Here is a 21779-nt window from a genome sequence, read left to right as displayed (position 1 = left end):
ATTCACACTCCAGTGAGATGCGAGTCAGCCAGCGCACGCCTGGCACCATTCCAAGTGGTTCCGATGAAGCCCAAATCAAGTCCAGCTGGTATAGTCGGGCCTCATTTTATAGCACGAAAACCTGGCTTTTCAACAGGGGTGTGTCGAATTTGTCTATCCACCGGATGTCCGGCAATGACGCCGGTGGCGGTCGCGTTTCTCGACTACTCACCCTCCAGCCTCTGGTTCTCCTTCTCCATCCTTAGCAGCAATATCTGCTGGCGCACGGCCGTTTTCCACAGCGCCCGGTAGTCGGCCCCCGTCCTCCGGGGCCGGCCGCCCCCTCGACTCCTCGGAGGGTCCGCGCCGCCGCCGCCGCCGCCGGGGGAGAGCGGCAACAGCTCCCTGGCGTCTGACTGCTCTGCGGGCGTCGAGGGGAAATGCGAACGTTCAAAACGTTCTCGCCATCGATAGCGAACGACGAGTTTTGGCCGGCGTCAGTGGCCGCGTGTCGAGCGAAAATGTCATCAAATGTCACGTCAGACTGTGTGAAGCGGCGGCGAGACCTGCGTGGTGCATGGCCGTCTTGCCCATGGGCGACGCCACCCTCATGAAGATCTTCTGCCTCCACGAGACCCTGCGGGGGCTCGGGGACGGCCCGCTCAGCGAGTCGCTGCTGCAGCCCGAAAGCGTCCTCTTCCTGCCGTCGCCATTGCTGCCGCACAAACGCGCGCCGTCAGTGTCACGTCACGCGACGCGACAGATGCCACCTCGTCAAAAGCGCAGCAGGAGTTCATACGACGCCGCCGAGCGGTGGGCGAAGCGGAAAAACGCGTGGCAGCCGTTAGAGACGTTAAGGAAGCAAACAGCCACGACGAGACGGCTCCGCGGAAGGAAAACGTTCGCCGGGGCGGACGACCGTTCGTTTCGTCAGCGGAGGACGAGGAGACGAGGTTGCGATTCGGAAGTGCACAGCTGCTGCACCTTTGCTAACATCACTGCTAACCGTTTTTGAACTCGTAACCTTTTCCTTTCTGTTGCTTTTATACCGTAATTTCCGGCCTACGAGACGCGACTTTTTTCCCCGCACGGTTTATGCGGTGATGCGGCTAATTTGTGCATTTTTTTTTTTCTAACGCCCGCAAGGGGGCACTCGAGCGGAAAAGGGACCGGTGGAATATATGTGCCGAGGAAGTGACTTTTACCGGCCCTGTTTGCGCTGCGCTAGCGTGTTGCTGCTGTGTTACTGGCGTGTCTCAGTGATATTTACCGGTAAGTTTTATTTTAACCGGCCCTGTTAGCATTAGCGCTAGCGTTAGCGCTGATGCTAGCACTAGCGTTAAACTCTTTCTGTGTACCGTCTTTCTTTGTAAATATCTCGTGTTTCAATGTGGGCACTTGCGGCTTTTACACAGCTGCAGCTTATATACGTACCAAACGGTATTTCCTTGACAAATGTACTCGGTGAGGCTTGTAACCAGGTTCTGTAGGCCGGGAATTACGGTAGTTTTGTTGCTTATGTGTGTGTGTGTGTTGGAGGGTTCTGAAGGTAGCAATATTATTTGAATGGAAAAGTAAGAGGGGGATAATAATCATAATTTATTCAATGAAATAACAGCGTGTGTGGAAGTCACATTTCACCAGGAGGAAATGTTATTAATAATGTAAACGAGAATCTTTCCGTTCCAGGCGAGCGCGCTTGGGTCGCGCAGGCCTCACACTCGACGCTCGGATTGCAAAATCGGGTCACGCGTCGCGTTTGGCCATGCAGAGGAGAGGAGAGCGCCGCATCCACGTTTGGCAAGAAACGGGAGCGAGAAAAGACCCGGGGGGGGGGGTCAAAAAACAGAAACAAATCAAAGCTGGGTGTTAAAAGGTTTGGACAGCCGACAGTCACGAATGCATTTCCTGTCATCCCAGCATGGACAAAAAGGAAAAGAAATGGATAAAAGGCATCATCCCGTCACCTCTTGATGCTCCCACTGTCCGTCAGCGAGCTCAGCGAGCCCAGCGAGCCCTGGTAAATGTTCTTCAGGAAAGTGGGAGCGGAGAAGGAGGACGAGGTGGACGAGGGGGGGCCGGAGGACTGGCTCTCCGATAAGCTGCGCGCTCTCGACGCGGCCGCGGGACTGCGCGCGCCCCCCGCACATGGAAGACAAACACGGCAAGACCGTTTGGGAAGGGACACGTGCGTGACGCCATCGGCTGCGGGGGAAAAGGGAGGGGGTTGTGGTGGTGGTGGGGGGGGGGGCGGCCTTGGGACAGGCTTTGGGTCGTCGGAGTGCTGCAAATGCAGGACGTCGTGCGTGCCTCTGCTTAATATTTCCACAATCAAATTAGCCTTCATTCCATTTCTACTGCTGCGATGCTAGCGAAAAACAATCCAAGAAAAGAACAGAAAAGAAACAACATTGTAAAGCGCTAAATTAGTTCAAGACGTTTGTGCAAATATGTGCACCGTTATTCGTGGAAACGAATTATTTGGAGAATTTTGTGCAGATGGCCATTTTCCGATATATTGACGGTGGAAATCAAAAGCTGAACATTTAACAGAAAACTTCTCCCCGTTTGACGCGTCAGCGGCTGAAAAGTGTCGCGCGTCCGCCACGCTACCTGCTCTGCGGCACGTCCGGGGCGGCCGAGTGCTGGCGGCGCAGCCCCGCCTGTCGGGCCGGGCCGCCCGTCTGCCCCTCGAAGGAGATTCGCTTCTTCACCGGCGGGTGGCTGAAGGTGTGAGCGCGCCGGCGGAACTGCTGGCCCGCTTCCGGGTCGTCGTCCGGGAAAGGAGGCGGAGAAGCCGGCGGCGAGACGCCCGAGGAGTCTTCATCCTGCTGGGGAAGACGGCGCAGGGGTTAACGCGTGTGCAGAAGTCAGCAGGGCAGCTTATACACGGCTATTGGGAAAAACAACGTTAAAATTTGATAAACGTTTGCACCCTGACGATGGACAAGAATTTAATTCCAGTATGACAGCGTCGGTGGATCATCTGGGAAAGCGTCAGCCTCACAGTTCTAAGGACCCGGGTTCGATCCCGGCCCCGCCTGTGTGGAGTTTGCATATTCTCCCCGTGACTGCGTGGCTTTTCTCCGGGCAGTCGGGTTTCCTCGCACAACCCAAAAACATGCAACATTAATTGGACGCTCTAAATTGACCCCTCCGTGGATATTGCGCAATCCGCGTCACTGACCAATCAGAGGCCAGAGATCCGCATCAACCAAAGCCCGTTTTTGCTCCCGCCATTTTCTCAGACAACATTGCATGGTCCAGTATAGGTTTTGTTAGCGTTTTATCGCGTATTTGGGTTATTTAACAAAAAATATGATTAAGAGGTGTAGTCACGGACTTTGTAATAGTGACGACGGGTATCCTGAAAGGAGAGTTGGTGGAGTTCGATTCGTACCCTTTCCAAAATCGAAGACCCGGTTCGAAAAATGCCTTCGATGGATCAAACTTTGTGGAAGACCGCATCATCAACGGAACTGATATGTTTGCACCAAGGTATGCCTAAATTTGATTTTTAATACACGTCTCGTATAAATGATATGAGACGTTCTCCGCTAGCATAAACTGCTACGTGTGAATGATTGCCACACTTATTCTTTGTTGAGCGATATTTAGCGATGATCGGACTGCACAAACGTGTCGCTTCTTGCTGGCTGAGAATCATAACCAGACGGTGTTTGCACCAAGATATGCCCTAAATTTGATTTTTAATACACGTCTCGTATAAATGAATGAGACGTTCTCCGCTAGCATAACACTGCTACGTGTGAACGATTGCCACACTTATTCTTTGTTGAGCGATATTTAGCGATGATCGGACTGCACAAACGTGTCGCTTTCTTGCTGGCTCGCGGCCGAAGCTTAACCAGACGGTGTTTGCACCAAGATATGCCCTAAATTTGATTTTTAATACACGTCTCGTATAAATGAATGAGACGTTCTCCGCTAGCATAACACTGCTACGTGTGAACGATTGCCACACTTATTCTTTGTTGAGCGATATTTAGCGATGATCGGACTGCACAAACGTGTCGCTTTCTTGCTGGCTCGCGGCCGAAGCTTAACCAGACTGTGTTTGCAACAAGATATGCCCTAAATTAGATTTTTTAATACACGTCTCGTATAAATGAATGAGACGTTCTCCGCTAGCATAACACTGCTACGTGTGAATGATTGAATGAAATCGGAAGCATGGCGTCTGTCTCAGTTAACAATGTATTGTATTGTATTATATTTGCCATTTTTTACGAATTGTTTGTCTTACGTCAGCGCACGCGGCGTGACGTCACTTCAGGAGGCGTGGTTAAGTGCCCTGTACGGAGGGGTCAATTGCCCCAAGGTGTGATTGAGTGCGGCTGTTTGTCTCCATGTGCCCTGCGATTGGCTGGCGACCAGTTCAGGGTGTGCCCCGCCGACCTCCTGCCCATTGACAGCTGGGAAAGGCTCCAGCATTACCCGCGACCCTCGTGAGGATAAGCAGCAAAGAAACTGGATGGATGGATATGCCAGCGCCAAAAATGGCCCCTGGCGGAAACCTGGGCGGCCATTTGACACCCAGCCTGCATTAGGAGCCGGGCGTTTACCCGCCCTTTTGCGGGTTTGGCGCGGCTGGTCCGGCCGAGAAAAACTGACTTTCAATAGATCGCAGCGAGAGAGCCGCTCTGCTTGGCACGAAACCCTGACCCGGAATCAGGCTGTCTGCAAGTCTGGAGTGGGGGCGGGGGGACGACCTTTGCCACCTTGATCGGGCCACGGAGACCGTAGAACCCAGAATTAAATGCTGAGCCCGTTTCTCCTCTGCGGCAAACCAAAACAGAAGTGATGAATTATCGAAACAAGACGTCGCTCCTCTCCCAGGGAAAAAGTAGGGCTCATTTTTGGGATTTCCACAAATCTGCAGGCCCCCCACTGAAGTTCTTCTGAACCATCGCACTCACAAAATGTTGCGGCCATTGCAGCTCTGTTACTAACCAATACAGCAGCGCCTATCAAGAACGGCTCTCAAACGAATTGCAGTATTTTTCCTTCTGGCCCTCATCAGTTCTTGAAGAAAATGTAAGTCCTTATAGATCCCCCCCCCCCCCCACCCAACCCCCCTCCCCTGATCTGCACTCCACTAAATCAACACCACCAGCCGCTGTTTGCATCGATGCAGACAGCGCAAAACTTCGCTAATGCCGCCGCGTCAAACTCGCCACTCACCTCGTCGACAAACAACCAGAGCGACGTTGGTTCGCGTCCGCCGCCGGACTCCACTTCCTCGCGTCTGCCGGTGCGACTCCCTCCTCATTGTATTCTAATGAGCGGCGTCACGTGACTTTATTGCCGTTTTCAAGCGAATCGCCGTCACGCGAGCAAATAGCCAGCGTCAGCTCGATGTGGACGCTATCGTGACTGACAGGTTAAAGGTCAAGCGTGCACACTGCCCTTTTTTCCTCTAAGGGGGAGGTGAAGCGATAAAAAAAAAAAAAAAAGACAGGAAGTCAACAAAAGCTCTGCTCAACCGAAGTGGAAATCCTGACTTGGGACTTCCTGCTTGGCGTCCTGATGCCATCACGACATGGTGCAGCTGTTCAAAAAAGATAAAATAATAACCAAGCACGTGATTATTTGAGTAAGATGGCAAATTACGCTCAATTACTGTCTCTGCTTTCCTCATCAGAAAAAGTGTTTTAGCCGTTGGATATTAGCATCATTTTTTCCACACGCTTTCAAGCCTGCGGTTTACGCTGTGATGCGGCTAATTTGCGCGTTTTTTTCTAACGGCCACAAGGAGGCGCTCCAGCGGAAAAGGTTAAGAGTTGGACCGGTGGAATATATGTGCCGAGGAAGTGACTTTAACCAGCCCTGTTAGCACGGTGCTAGCGTTAGCACGGGAATGTACAAGAGTGTATGTGCCCGGTGGGGGGGTGGGGGGGAAGCCCCCTTGGTTGTTCAATTGACTTTTTTTTAGTTTGTCTTTCAAATAAAGAAAAAAGTTTTATTCTAGTTTTTATTCTCACATTTAAAAGCACTGAATATTCCTTACGATAAGCCAATTTACATATTTAAAATATCAATATAATGTAAATATTTTGAAAATTTTTTTTTAAAAAAGTACACCCTACTTCTACTGGATTAACTTGTCCGAATGAGAATTATGTAATATTTTGTCATTTTTCTTTGAAGTGCATGCGTACGCGATTGAGATTACGTGGATGAATACGCGAAAAAGAAAGCAAAGTAAAAATATGCCGTGCCAAGTCGCCGTCGCCCTGGCGCGTACTTAATATTCCGAGCGGTACGTCTGCGAAGTCGTCGACGCGACGGCGTCGCGCTCGCCTTCAACATTCTGCGCGGCGGTGACACCGAAGCGCGAACGGCTCCCCGGCGGCCTCTTCGGCACTTTGACGCCTTGACGTTTGTGTCGTTCATCACAGTCAGTGAGATTAAAAAAAAAAAAGGGAGGAGGGGGAGGAAGGGGGCGATTCCCGGAATCCTTTCGGGGAGGAGGGGAGGAATCTTGTGATCCTCCTGAGAAGAAGACACTTACTTTGTCGAAGCTGCTCATGCTTCCCATGCTTCCCAGACGTCCTCGCATCCGGCTGGCCCCCTACAGATGAGAAACGCTTTGGATTCATCTGACAGCACATTTCGCTTATCTTTTGGAATCGATGAGCCGGGGGGATGAGGGGGGTGGGGGGGTGGTGGGCAAAAAAGGTTTTTCGTGGGTATGTTGTGGTGGTTTACATTTTCATTTACTTTATATTACTTTCATTTCTAACCCTAACTAACCCTAACCAGACAATAGTTTTTCGCCAATAGCAAAAACATGCCCACGGGAATGACCATAACTTCCGGCATATAAACCGCAACTTTTTTCATACGCTTTCAACCCTGCGGTTTATGCGGCTAATTTGTACATTTTTTTCGAACGGCCGCAAGGGCGGCACTCGAGCGGAAAAGGTAAAAGTGAAAACCGGTGGAATATACGTGCCGAGGAAGTGACGTTTACCGGTCTGACCCAGTTGGCGCTGTGCTAGCGTGTTACTGCCCTGTGTCTCAGTGATTTTTATCGTTTTTGTTTTTTTAACCGGCCCTGTTAGTGCTAGCGTTTGCGTTAGCATTAGCATGGTGGTGCTAGCATGAAACTCTCTGTGTACCGTCTTTCTTTGTAAATATCTCGCGTTTCAATGCGTGTTTTAATGTGGCTACTTGCGGCTTTTACACAGTTCCGGCGTATCCTTTACAAATGTACTGGGTGAGGCTTCGAACCAGGTGCGCTCTGTCGGCCAGGAATTACAGTATAGCATATAAACTTTGTGGATTTGCTTTTTTTTTTTTTTTTTTTCAAAAATTCAACAATTCCTGTGCGTACTGAAAGATGTGATTTGACGAGGGCACGGAGGAACGGCGAGCTCCTCGTGAGCGCTTCCGATCTCAGCTCAGGCGTTTGCGTGTTCTTCTCACGCTCGTGTGGGTTTTGTCGGGGTAATCCGGCTGCATTCCAAAAACACGAGCATTAGTGTTAGCTGCAATTGAAGACTAACTTGTCCAAAGGTGCGAATCTGAGTTATTTTGTCTTTTCGACTTCAGGTCTCCCCCCCCACCCCCATCGGTTCTAAATCCCCGGGCACCACGGGCGAGAGGGCTCCTCACCCTGGCCAGGATGTTCTCCAGCGAGCTGGTGAGGGAGGAGCGAGCCTTGTTCTTCAGGACGTCCAGCATGAAGCGGCCGCCGGTGGCCGCGCCGTCCCCCGCCGAGTTGTTGGCGCTCTGCTGACAACGAACAGGAAGCAAATCATCGCCGCTTCCGTGCGCTGCCAATCGGACTTCAGGGCGAACCCACAACCGTTAAACAGTCGACAACCCCTGCTTGAAATGAGCTTTTAGGACATATACCAATGGAAAACGATGACCACAATTTTTTTTTTTTGGCCCATATGCCTTTTACCTTATATTGAATCGTAATCTGTACTCAGTACAAATATTTATGTAAGTTAGTTTGTGTATTTTTTTTGTCTATTTTGTATTATTTTCTATTAATTTTGTTGTAATGCCTTTTTGTAGTTCTGTTGGTTAATAGAGTATTTTCAAACATTTTTATTAATTAAATTAATTCATAAAATACTAATAATTAATTAACTAAACTATTATTTGTGTTTTTAGGCAATATTATACTTATATATTTATTTCATATTTCAACTTTTTATTTTTAATATTTGTACATCTATATAACATAACGTATCTACGTATACATTTGTATAAACATATATATTATGGTACATTTATTGGAATTGTTTTTTAAAAAGGTACTCTTTTTAATATTCCATTAATTTTTTTTTACATTTTTTTATTGTGTCCCACTTATTTTTCCAATAGTTCATTTTATTTATATACTGTATATTCTTGTTTAAGATCATTGAAATATTTTTTGTCAATACTCAAATGTACAAAGTTAAAAATGTCGGGGGGGGTTTCCCATCATTTTTCAATTTTTTTTTCCTTAATATATGTGTTAACATTTACCATCCAACATATTTTGAGCATTTTTTTGTTGTTTTATTCATGTTTATATTTTTTATATATTTACGCTTTTATTATTTTATTTATTTGTATTTTATTTGATTTATTTGCAAAAGCACAAATCTTGTTCCTGAATTTAAACTTTGATTGGCAAATCTTTAGCACCTCCTGAAATCAAATACCCGGACCCGCAGATACCGGCCCGGTACACAGCTCAGCGCGATCGATCATTCGGGCCACTCCGACGGCGGACCGACGCACTCCCCGTCCGTACCTGCGGCGCCTCCCCGATGTGGCGGTGGGTCTTTTGCTTGCTTTCGCACAACTGCCGGAGCTGCAGAACCACCAGTTCGTTCTCCTCTTGGTCGGAGGCGGGCTTCAGTCGCTGCGGATTCAAACCCGTTGACGGACGAGCGGCTCAGAAAGTCGTCGAGCGACTCACGCGAGAGGAAGGCGGCCTGACCTGAACTCGCTCGAATACGTCCGCTTGCTCGTTGTCAGCCAGCTGGGAGACGTATTTCTGGATGGCCAGCTTGGCTCTGGGCGGGTACAGGCCTGCAAAATTCACAAGAAAATCAAAAAGTATTTTACAGGCAACACACCAGGAAGTTTACGCTCCAGCCGAAATGATACAAACAACAAATATAATTTAGAATTCAATTAAAAAATAAAAAATACAGTTTCTGTCCGGCGGAGCAACTGGTTAGAGCGTCTGCCTCACTGTTCTGAGCACCGGGGTTCAAATCCCAACCCCGCCTGTGTGGCTTTTCTCCGGTTACTCCGGTTTCCTCCCTCATCCCAAAAACAGCCGTTAATTGCCGACTCCAAATTGTCTGTGCGGTTGTGGGTGCGAATGCGAATATGAGGGTGTGGCCCCACCCCCTCCAGCTGGAAGAGCCAACTCTCCTGCCACCCTTGTGAGGATAAGAGACTCAAATAATGGATGGATAGATAATCCGGACATAATCATTTTATTTCACACAGAATTTTAAATCACAACATCACCGCATAATCGGAACATCAAAATCGCTTCTTTTTTCCCCCCCTAATTATGTCACTTGTTGCTAGGCAGAATTTGCGGAGGAAACTCATCTCAGCCAATAAAGACTTGGCAATCCCTGACTTTTCAATTTAAAAAAATGATTTCCCTCCAAACGTTGTTGTTTTTAACCTGAAACAAGTTTCCTTTGTGTTAGATAAAAAGCAAACGGACTTTAAAATATGGGCAGCAACTCCACATGTTTGTACATAAAAAACAAACAAAATAAAACTCCTGTTGTAGCATTCATTCACATTTATTTCCTTGAATAATAATAATAATAATAATAATGCCCAAGAGGCAAAAAAGGGCACGGCCGCACCTTCGATGCGTTCGCAGAGCTTGTGCAGGTCGTGCATGGGGCAGGCCTCGCACAGCTGCACCAGAGTCTTGCTGCTCTGCAAGGACGCGGCGGTGCTGAAGGCCTGCTTCAAGGTCAGCATCACCTCGTCCACCTTTGCACGCGTGACAATTTGGGGCAAACGCTAAGAGACCAGATCGCGTCTTTTCCCCCGCAAAATACTCACCAGAGACTCGCTAGCGCACTGGAAAACGAAGCACACGTACTGGCTGGGGCCGGACTCGGAATGGTCGCGACAGATGAATCCGAAATGATCCGTTTGCTTGACGGCCTGCAAAATAAGTCCAGGGCGAGAAGGCGACATTTGGGACGATCGGTCAAAACGAGGACAAAAAGTCCCCCGAGTCGGATCGGACGTCCCTACATCGGGTTTCACCATAACAATGTCAAAACGTCAACGTTCAGCATGGACTTCATCATTTATATTTAATCCAATAGTTAGCTCCCTCAAAATTTCTAATCAATTTCATATCCATTTTTTTTTTTTACTCTATTGGAACAGCAGCCAAGTTGTTGCAATACCTGCACTTTTCTTTCTTTTTTTTTTTTTTTTTTTATACCTCTCAGAATTTAGCGGTCATTTGAAATTGAAATTTAAAATTTGAAACTTGGATCTGTGGAAATGTGATGTTACAATGTGTTCATATTGGTAGGCTTCATATTCCGATGCAAAGCAATAATCAGGGAAATTTTGAAGACAACTGGCAATTTAAAATTGATACAAATGAAAAGTCTTTGACATTGACGATATGGAAAAGAAATATTATTATGAGCGAAAACACAAAAACCAAATCCTCTTCTTTTCTGTTTACATTTACCGACCTGACAGCAAGATGAAATGTCTTTGAAGTTTTTTTCCAGTACCACTGTTTTGCTGTCTGGACTTATGAGGTTCACTTCAAAACGCCCGACCTGAACAAAAACAAAAAAAAAAAAAAAAAAAAAAAATGGTCGCTCAGTCAGTCTGAGTCACGCAACGAAAAACAACCCGACAGCATCAGCGAGCTCCGAAAATACTGCTCGAGTGCAGCGGCCCGTGCCGAAAATCAATGTTGCCCTGTCACATATCGAGGGGTGGCTAAAATTAGGCCTCGCGTGGGAATGTGCCGAGAGAGGGAGAACATAAAAAAGGAGACAGTAGAAAAAGTTGAGCAGCCGCAAGCAAGCAGCTCTGTTTTCACAGCAGCACCAGTGAGGACTCGCAACACACTTGGGCAGATCGTTAGTCGGCGTAAACGTTACTTGCAGGAGGCTTCTGAGCGCGCTGGCTATATTTAGAAAAACATCAACGCGGCGACTCTCGCAAAGTCCAAAAATGTGCACGCGGCAAATTGGGGCCAGTTGGCAAACGGACTCTCCGCGGGCAATTCATAGTCGCGATATCAAGTGGCGCTTTTTCCAAATGAAAACACACCTACGGGCAATTGAGAGTCTTCAATGAACCCGCCCGTCATTTTTGAGGGAGGCACAGGGAGAACATGCAAACTCCACACAGGCGGGTCCGGGATCGAACCCGGGACCTCAGAACTTGAGGCCAACGCTTTCCAGGTGCCCCACCATGACGCCCTCAAAGTATATCCGTCCATTTTCTTTGCCACTTATCCTCACGAGGGTCGCGGGTTGTGCCGGAGCCCATCCCAGCTGTCGACGGGCAGGAGGCAGGTGGGTTTACACCCTGAACCGGTCGCCAACCAATCGCAGGGCACATGGAGACAAACAGCCGCACTCACAATCACACCTAGGGGCAATTTAGAGTGTCCAATTCATGTTGCATGTTTTTGGGATGTGGGAGGAAAGTGGAGTGAGTGGAGAAAACCCACCCGGGCACGGGGAAAACCTGGAAACTCCAAACAGGCGGGTCTGGGATCGAACCCGGGACCGCAGAACTGTGAGGCCAACGCTTTACCAGCTGATCCAACCATTATTGTCATTTCTGAATTATAGTTAAGCAATCCCAGCCTCGCCTTTGTGGAGTTTGCATGACTGCGGCTTCCTCCTGCGTCCCAAAAACAAGCAAGCGAGGTGCAACGTCGACTATAAATTGGTGACCAGTTCAGGGTGCGCCCTGCCCCTCGCCCGAAGATGGGGTGGGCTCCGGCACGCCCACGACCCGTGCGAGCTGAAGCGGTCCAGACAATGAATGGACGAATGACTGTTTTGTACAGTATGTAGCATAGCATAACGTCTATGTTTTATGTCTGTGCAGTGCACTAGTTAGTAAAATATATTGACATTGTTAATCTTTGCTGTATTCTTTTTAACCAGAATTTTTTTTTTTTTTTTTTTTACATAAAACTATTTTTATTTCTGCTTCCACTCTGCCTTTATTTTGCATTTCTATTTTTCCCCAATAAAATGTTCTCCGAGTACATTTTAAGCGTACCGCGCTGCGTTTTTGCGACATCTGTCACGTGCGAACGCAACTCATCCGGCGCATCGTAAGGAAGGCGGCCGCGTGGCTTCAAAGCTCGGACACGACACCCTGGAGTTAGTTCCAAGCCGAGCTACGTCGGGGCCTACCTGGAAGAGCATGGTTCTGTTGGCGTCCGAATCGGACGGCTGAACGTGGTTGGGGGCGCTGGCGTGCCTGCGCCGCGCGGCCTCCATCCCGACGCCGTCTCCGGCTTTCCTCTGCGGGCTCCCCGCCAGGCTGCTGCAGCGCGTGCGGAACTCCTGCGGTTCCTGGAAGCCCGAATCCTCCAGGATGCACTCGGGGAACGCTCCCCTCAGGTTGCTCTGACTGCCGCCGCCGGAGGACGCCGCCGCCGCGCGTTCTGTCGAGTCGCAATTTTCATCAAGGTGCAAGATAAAGAGCTGGCCGACATGACAAAATCGAAATAAAGTAAACAACTATCACGATATGAATGGCCGATGAGGACTTATGTGACTCCTGTTAAACTTCATCAGCGGGCCCCCGACAATCCAGACACGTGGCAAGGGTACTTTATATCATCGTTTATGGGATTGTCGGAAAGCCAAAGATTATTGGAAATCTATTGTTCCGACAATTTCCATAATAATTGGAATTCAGGTTCCTCATTGCGCAACACTGTGTACCTTCGCTATATATCCCGAGGATTTGGCTGTCAATAGAAAGAAAGAAGGCCACGCGTATGGAATTTGGTCTCCTGCGGGCATCTTGTGTTGCACTGGAAAAGACTCACGGATATCATGAGAGGAAGAGCTCAGGAATTTGAGGACATATGGAGACCCTTAGAAGAGTTTTTGAAAAATTATTTGTGATTTGTGTGCTTTCTTTTTTTTTTTATTTTAACACTATTATGTCTGTGCATACTGTGGTTTTTTATTATTGTTTTTTTTTACTGTTATTGTCTTGTTTTTGTAAAATTATATATGAAAAATCAAATAAATAAAAAAAGTAAACAACTATGTGGCACAGTGGGCGAGTGGTTAGAAAACCTGCCTCACATTTTAAAGGTTGAGAGTTCAGATCTGGGCTGTTAAGTCTGTATGTTCTCCCTCTGCTTTAGCGCGCCAGCCTCCTCCCACAATACATAATCATAATCATCAAGACTGAATCCTGCTTGGGAGTGAATGTCAATGTAAATGATCGCTCGTCTGCGTGTGCGGCCTGCGATTGGCTGGCGACCAGTCCCGGTCTTGGACTTCCTTTTGCCCGAAAGCAGAACGAGCAGCCAGTCCTCTTTCCCAATGTCGCAAAACATCGTCACATATTTTCACTTTGCCATTGTCGCCACGCTCACTGAGCTGAAGTCTGGCAAGATGACACGTTGAAGTTCGGTTGAATTTTTCGAGAACCTTTCCAATTCTCCAGAATTTGACTTTAAGTGGAGTAAAAAAAAATGGAAAAAAAAAAAAAAAAAAAGCCAAAGCAAAAGAGCCGCACACGCATTCTTATCATTTGTTTTGAGCTCAATTCCCCCCCCCCCTTTTTTTTTTTTTTTTAATCCTCGTGTGTGAGGTTAACACCTCGGTCAGTCGATCCTCGAATTGGCGATTATGGCAAGAAAAATTGGGGTTAGCCATTCAAGGAAGCGACATGAAGCTCACCCCAAAAGCTACGAGAGCAGCAACACAGATCACCCTTTTTTTTTTTTTTTTTTTTGGAAACTCATCACGTGTGGGCTCTCTGATGTTTAGTTGGTGTAACCGGCGCGGGTCGGCACCATCAACTCCCCCTCACCGGTCACGCCGTCCTCCCGCAGACCTTCGCCGTCCTCTTTCTTCGCGTTCAGAACGTGGGAGAGCGGATCTGCCCCCACCCCGATGGTGAATTCCACGGGGGTTCTGTCCACAGACCCGCGCTGGCCGTTCAGAAGGCGTTTGCGCTTGACCTCGTGCTGGCGGAATTTCTCGATGCAGTCGTCGACGAGGGTGGACGACGCTTTTTTGTGCCCCAGCGTCACCTGCGGCCGCAACGCACGTTAGCGGTGACGCGGACGACCGGGCGGCGGACCTTCGTCCCGCGTCCGCTTCCCACCTTTCCGCAATAGAGAACTTCAAACTTCTGAGAGTTGTAGAAGGCCTCGTCCGCTTCCTGTTTTGGTTTGGTGTCTTCCTTTAGGGCCGATTTGGACACTTGGCGAATACTGCTGATGACCTCGGGCACCTTTCCAAGAACAAAAAAACAAAACAAAAAAAACAATGGAACATGATTATATAATCACATCAAAAAAGAGAGAAAGGGAAGGGGGGGGGGAATATGCTCAATTGTACATTCTGGTCTTACAGAGGAGTCCTCGGTCTACGACTGAGATCAGGTCCTACAGTAGCAACTTAACTTGAATTTCGACTTAAGTCTGATTCCACCATTAAAGTCAGAATTCAGATCCAAATATTTTGTATAAAAGAAACAAATGCATTGAAATAAACGAGATGATGTACTCAGCATTACTGCTGAGAGGTGGATGGAGAAGAAGAAGAAGAAGAAGGGGAGGCTGCGCTTAGCTGTTGCCAAGGAACCTGGTCCTGGATCCTCTCCATCTCCACAAGTATCAAAGAACCTCGTTTTGTGATCATTGCATCCGACATGGGAACGGAAGCCTTCACGTGCGCTCTAAGATACGGGCTTTGTCACCGCGGCCGAGCGACTGCAGCCTCGGCGGTGTTGGCGTCTCTCCTTTCTCATGATCTTGAGCTTCGTTTCCACGGCTTTCGGCTGCAGAAGCATTGCTAAATGACACGGCTTTCTTCTTTGGGGCGATATTGTCGAAAAAGGAGGGCGAAAAATGCGAAAAGATGCTCCCGGCGCACCAACGCGGACAAGCGTTAGGCGGACGGGGGACGGGCGTTGTTAAGTCCAAACGTCTTATATCGAGACTGTCTTAACCAAAGGAGTCCCTGTACAAATTGGGAGAAAGATCACTTTGTGAAGTTATGTTTATCAAATGAAAATAAAACACAGATGATGCTGAATGGCTACTTTATGAATATTATGCCCACACTTAGCTAATGTTGATGGAGTTTTGTTTTTTTTTTTTTTACTTACTGTTACAGGAGATTTGATTTGGAGAAGAAAAAAAATGCACCAGAAGCGCACGTGTCAACCAAAACCAATTCAATTTGACATTTTTATAGAGCGCTTTAAGAGCGACGCGGGTGACCAAAGTGATTCACACCGCGTAAACGTCAAAAAAATAAAAGCACACAAAGGAATTATACAAAACATTGAGGAAATGGGAATACTCTTGTAAAATGTCATATTACAAAAAAGAGAGAGAGACTCAATCAACAACAGAAAAAAAAAACAAATTGAGGTGGAAGACAAAGTGGAGGAGTGTGGGGGGGGGGCTGTGTGCTTTATGACAGGATTAAAAACATGAAAAATGAATCAGTCCGCCTGATGTCTGACGAGTAACGTGCGGCAAAACCATGGAGGGATTTCAAAACAAAATCATTTTAAAAGCAGTACAAAAAACAACTTGTAGCCAGTGCGAAGACTTCAAATCAGAGCGATGCCTTCTCCTTTTTTGGGTCGGTTAAAAGTAGTGCAGCGACGCTCTGGAACCAGCTGCAGACAGCCAAGTGACGATTCGACGACAAGTGGATCGCAGGAGTCCAAACGACTTGTGATGAAAGCGTGGATTAAAAACTATCAAAGGGATGCAGAGAAAGAACTGGTTTAGCTTTCGGTCAGACGACGCAGTTGGAAGGAAAAAAAAAAAAACGTCATCTATGCGACCGACAACACTGCAGCTCTGCTTAGCTTACATCTTTGACGTGCCCGTGGGAAAGCCGTCTTTTGTAAGACGCCCGCGGAAACGAGCAATAAGAACGTTCAAAATGGTGGAGCAGAGCAATTTGCATGAAATGGACTCCACGGCACCACTCTTGAGTAATCCGAGGTGGAAAAGGGGGGAACAGATAAGAGCGAAAGCAGCCTTGAAAACAGAAGCGAGAGCAAGCGGCGCTCGGGTGAAGAAGGGAACTCCCCCCCCCCCCCCCCCCCCCCCCCCACGCTCGCCCAGGACAGAAGTCACAACAGGCCGAGACACCGCGTGTTGCGTCGACGTTTGGTTGCGACCGGCGCCGGGAAAAGTCAGTTGGAGGACTCGCGTGCACCGACAAGTCAAAAACGGAGAATCTGCAAGCAAACTCCTGCCAAATCCCGCTGGGAAAACGACAACTTGGCTTGACGTTTATCAGACGAAACTACACCAGACTGGCCTGAGGGTTTCACGCTGCTCCCAACCGGACCTCCCAGGGCACTTTTCTCCGACAATGAGCCAGAAAAGGGAGAAGCCAGTTTTTGTTTATGCAAAGGCACTGTTGACACAAGGCAACACGGGCAGAGAGAGAAACTTTCTTCGGGCCGCTGCACATAAACCGAACGACGTCGAGCGAGTAAGCGGTTAGCGATTAAGGGGGCGGACGTCGTGACGCAATAACGAGTGCTGTTGCCCACCCAGTGCAGAGTGACGAATGAAAAATGAGCCGTGCGACTGCCGACGGCCTACGTAAAAGATCGCCGCGCAATAACTACATCGTACGAATCGCTGGTTGCACTTTGTGGAACGTGCACAACTGACCAATGAAATGCGAGAGATCAAAACCAGCCAATCTCAGTCACTGATTATTAAAAGTGACGGAGAGGCTGCCCACTAATGACAGCTGCAGTTTCGCTTGCAATGGCATTGAAGATAAGTTCCGTGGGATGATTTACATTTTCCTCGATGACGTTCAACGATCACAATCAAGCAGGGTAAGCCACCTCAGAGGACTACGGAAATCGGAGCATCATCACCTAATCTTCGGCGCTCGTGACTACCATGTTGACAGCATTTGAGTCGGAGCCATTCGTCGCAGGAAACGCATTGGGCCCAGGTCTCATGGCACACCGGCACACCGGGCAGGTCCATGGCCCCGGATTCCGGGAGGATCATACGGAGCAGCCCGGCCAGGTTAGGCCGCTCCACTGGCCAAAAAACGGCTGACCAGTAGCGATTGCTCGGAGGGTTTGACGATCGTCGGATTGGCTCGGGACGGTTCTGGCGCGCTGAGCCCATCATCATCCTTTGTGGCCACCCAACCCCCGACCGAGGTGGACAAAACCGAAACCGATCTTCCGCGGGCCACAAGATCCAAACTGTCGCAACTCCGCTCTGGATGAAGCCGCATGCTCAATGCTAACCCTAACACGGCCCTCACGATACGCGGCACATCTTCAACTGCGCAGGGGCTCCCGCTACGCTGAGCGTAACGGACCTGTGGAAACGCCCGAAGGAAGTGGCCGCACTCCTGGAACTAGAAGTCGACTGATCAATACGATTGCCTGGCTCCAACAACAACAACCGCGATGAGACGGAGCTCAGTCGTGTCGGGAATAAACTGGGACCTTTCCCCTCGGTAGGCAGAGGCGGAAAAATGTCCTTCTGCAACGTCTTGAGATACGATTGCGAGGCTTTCGGTTTCATTCAAACGTGTTGCTCGTCACTCAAATGCATCCTCAGTAAGATATTAAAACATATGCACGGAAGCCTACGGAACGCAGTGTCCAGCGAACATCATGACTGCGACTATCGGTCGTGGCAAAGTAAACACTTGTGGCTTCGAGCAGATTTAAGGCTTAGAAAAGCAAACATTGCGACGACTGATACGCGCTCTTGAGCACCGCAAATGTCACTGTCAAAGTATTTCAGTTATTCGTTGTCACTGAAACATAACAGCCAAATATGGACCTTCCCCCCCCCCCCCCAAACAAAAACACTCCGTCTGTGATTGCTTTGAATCTGATTCCCACCCCGCCCCACCCATGTCAAAGCTCCGCCCATTTCAAACGTGAGCACGGGTCGATTGTTGCTGTTCTTGCAGCGCCGTCCGTGGACTCAAACTACTTGCGATCACAGCGAGGCGAACCGCTTTGTCTTTGAGATGAGTGCTAGCGTATTTCCCGGACTACAAGTCGCAGCACCCATAAGATCCATAAAAACGAAGATAAAAACATATATAAGTCGCACTGAAGTATAAGTCGAATTTTGGGGTGAATTAATTTGATAAAATCCAACACCAAGAACAGACACGTCATTTAAAATTTCAATGACAAACAGTTTAAAATAAAAATAGAATAGAGGCAACAAGAGGCTGACCGGTATGTTTACGTTACGTGACACAACTGAGAACGCGCCTGGTACGTTAACGTAACATTAAGAGTTATTCCGATAACTGCGGCATAAACAACATACGAAGACGTTTACCAAAACCATCCGTGTCACTCCAGATGTCCGGTAACTAAAACCCAATCACATCTTCATCCTCGGCGTCACTTCCAAACGAGTCCGCCGACTCCAGAGGTTGACGGCGCGCCGCTTCCTCTTCTACGTCGCTTACGTCAGACTCGTCGGCGGCGGCAGTTACGTCGAGCCTACTCAAGCCTTTCTGAATCCTGACAGGATGGTTTTGGTGTCACGGAAGCCCGGACTTTGTCGAGCCGTCCGATGACCTCCCGGAAAGTCGGATGGCGGAGTCACCCGGAAGCTGTGCTCTCCACCCGCCGTCAGTTACACGGGCCTAGAATGGCCCTCGAGTGGTTGTCAGTGTGAAAATAACAGATAAGTGACTTGAAAAATGGATGGATGGAATGTACCAATAATTTCACATACAAGTCACTCTGGAGAATAAGTCGCACCCCCGGGCCAAACTATGAAAAAAAACACTGCAATTTATAGTCCGGAAAATACGGTAATCACAATCCTTGCCTGGTATCGCAGTTAACGTGAAAACGGAAAAAAACAGACAGCAGACTGATTGCACGGATGGCCGCTGAAAGATGGCACGGCCGGATAAGGCTCACGAGCGATTTCCGAATATTTATTTGCTCAACAGTGTAGTTTATTGCACACAAAAGGTCGCGGTGTCCGTACGCTGCCTTCGGCGGGCGGGAGTGCTGCTCGCAAACCACTTGAGCGCACTCACGTGTTTGCGCGACACTTGCGGAATCTTTGCGGCGCTCCGGCGTGCGGCCGAGGAGGGCAAAAGTGCCCGCCGGTTCATATTCCGTTCGTTTCAAAACAAAACAAGATATGACGTCACGTTGTGGGGGAGACAGACGTGACTGACGGCACCAACGTTTGTTACATTTGCAAAATTCATTCAAAAATTGGATTCAAATACAAATATTAACAATGGCAAGCAATATCGCTCATGTTTAGATTCATCCTGACCTTTTGCTTTCTAGTCTGAAATCTGGTGTTGAAAAACTTTGATCTTTTCGTGCTACGAAGAATCAGTGCCAGAGAGAGAGAGAGAGAGAGAAGGTCACAAACAAAACCATGCATGAAAGTTGTAATTACATGGAAAAATAGACTTTGTTGCATTTTTAAGCGTTGTTAAAATTCAGACATGATTTTTGACTTGATTGAACTACGCAACTTTGCGTTCCAAATTGTAGCAGCTTTAGTTTTTGCAAAATTGTCTATTTTTTTATTATTGTTTTATATATATATGATTTTTTTCCCCGTGGTATTACAAGACTCTAAAAAATACAAATAAAAATGGAAACACTGAATTTTCTTCTCAAAATTGAAAAATACAACTATTTATAATGGATGAATGACATAACTGACAGCGTCGTTGCATCCAAATTAGGATCGCAAAGGCCAAAGTCCAACTCAAAATGACACGACAAGAAGTAAATTGAATTTTTGCATGGAAAACAAAAATCAAGAAATATGAGAAAAATAATTCTCCCTATCGTTTAACTACAAATAGGCACAGGGGTCAAGGCAAAGAAAAAAAATAAACATACTACGTGAATAAAATGGTGATGGTACAAGAAAAAAAAAAGCATAACATTAGCATCATTTTCTTTTCATTGTGGGCATAATATTGGTGTATTAAAAATACTATTTTACATGACAAAATACAGCATTTTTCTTCACTTCTCACCAAATAACGCATAAATCTTTAGAACAAGCGCACATAACAATGACGGCTAGCTGGGAAGATGTACGATTTGATTCTGATCCAAATGAAGGTCTTTGGATTTAAGCAAAAAGGCACTCGGCCGTCTTTCTTAGCCGGGCTGGGCCTGGACCTGCCCAGACAACATTGGGTCAACTTCCACCCGACATCAGCCGTTGTTGTGTCTGCGATCAATTCGTCTCACAGAGGACGCGAAATTGCAATGCCAGACTCCAAAAACCGGGGGAAAGGCTACAAAAGGCTTTTTTGTTCATATGCGACGACTCGAATAGACTCGTGCGAGTCCCGCTCGGACTTCACGTTGCAACAAACAAACCCTTGCGGGATTTTGCCTTTCAGGTCCAGCAAGAGGCAACCTGTTTAGCAAGGCACCAGCACATCTCGTGATCACGTTGTGTTCGAATTCCCCTCCAGTGAAACGTTTGTGCCCCGCCCCGCCCCGCCCCGCCGTGAAATGTCACCATATTTAACGCTCTTCATACAAACAAACGAGCGAGTCTGCGCTCCAGGGGCGCGGGGGGGGCGTCTCACATTTAAGGCTCATAAGAGCTCCGCGAGCTCACCCTGAAAATAAACACCCGAGCACAATATGAAGTACAGTAAAGTCATCAATTAAAGCCTGCACACGAGTGGAATGGGAAGCGCATTCCGAGTGGTCCGCCCAACCGGTTCGGCTTGCGTAATCGTCCCCATCGAGGTACAGTCTGCAACGCTAGGAAATGATACGCGGGGCTCCTCATAAATCAGAAACTTGCGGCTCACGCACACATTTCACATGAGAGATTTCAAGTCAAAGCAAAATGTGAAAACCTGATACGCGTTTGGGACGCTAGGACTGGTGAAGGTTCCCAAGTTACGAGGAGAAACAAGCGCAGGAACCTTATGATGCATGTTACAACTTGAAAAAAAAATCTTTTTTTTTTTTAAATATAAGCAAAGTTGAACTTAAGCAAGGCTGTAGAGCAGGGGTGTCAAACTCATTTTTGTCGCGGGCCGCTTTGTTTTTACGATTTCCCTCAAAGGGCCGTGTCATGACCGTGAATCCGTGAACATTTTTCGCCTCGTGATATTTACAGACGAAGTTTATGAACTGGTTTTCAATCAGAAACCAACTATTGTTCATGTTTGCTAACACAAAAATGCTTGCGATATCTCAACTTTATCGTTTATGATGTGACCATTTGAAATTTTGTGACCGATTATCACGAGAATCATGGAAGTTGATACTTCGCGGGCCACATAAAATCATGCGGCGGGCCGGATCTGGCCCCCGGGCCTAGAGTTTGACACCTGTGCTCTTGCGCAACAAATAACCATCGGAAGAAATAAGGCGGCGCAATTGTGTTCAGCTCAGCGACTGTGCAAACGTTCACACGAGGACAATGACAAACACTGAGCCCATTTCAAACCTGTCGCTAACCAAAACAGCACCACCTACAGGGACACGTGTGCAATCTCGCCCCAAAATGATCTTGTTGATTATGAAGTATC

The 21779-nt window shown here is 47.8% G+C and overlaps 1 protein-coding gene across 7 annotated transcripts in view; it reads right to left on the bottom strand.

Moving 5' to 3' along the window:
• Nucleotides 1–21779, bottom strand: part of tbc1d4 (TBC1 domain family, member 4) — a 35332-nt gene that overhangs the window by 11479 nt on the left and 2074 nt on the right. For 4 of the 7 annotated variants that reach the window (XR_009798184.1, XR_009798186.1, XR_009798185.1 and 1 more), the window contains exons 2-15: nt 14350–14478; nt 14053–14275; nt 12408–12661; nt 10710–10799; nt 10054–10158; nt 9849–9981; nt 8951–9042; nt 8762–8872; nt 7621–7740; nt 6515–6574; nt 2593–2810; nt 1947–2108; nt 546–694; nt 212–400 (exon numbers count right to left, since the gene is read on the bottom strand). Coding sequence is in view for 4 of the 7 variants with exons in the window: in XM_061842030.1 (XP_061698014.1) it covers nt 212–400; nt 546–694; nt 1947–2108; nt 2593–2810; nt 6515–6574; nt 7621–7740; nt 8762–8872; nt 8951–9042; nt 9849–9981; nt 10054–10158; nt 10710–10799; nt 12408–12661; nt 14053–14275; nt 14350–14478 (2035 nt within the window). In the remaining 3 variants the exon portion in view is untranslated. The remainder of the gene's footprint in view (nt 1–211; nt 401–545; nt 695–1946; nt 2109–2592; nt 2811–6514; nt 6575–7620; nt 7741–8761; nt 8873–8950; nt 9043–9848; nt 9982–10053; nt 10159–10709; nt 10800–12407; nt 12662–14052; nt 14276–14349; nt 14479–21779) is intronic. The other 3 variants (XM_061842032.1, XM_061842031.1, XM_061842033.1) reach the window with 3 other exon arrangements.

This window comes from Syngnathoides biaculeatus, chromosome 14 (assembly GCF_019802595.1).
Source record: "Syngnathoides biaculeatus isolate LvHL_M chromosome 14, ASM1980259v1, whole genome shotgun sequence".
Taxonomy (NCBI): domain Eukaryota; kingdom Metazoa; phylum Chordata; class Actinopteri; order Syngnathiformes; family Syngnathidae; genus Syngnathoides; species Syngnathoides biaculeatus.
The sequence above is the reverse complement of the archived record's forward strand: the minus strand, read 5'-3'. Positions and strand labels throughout refer to the sequence as shown.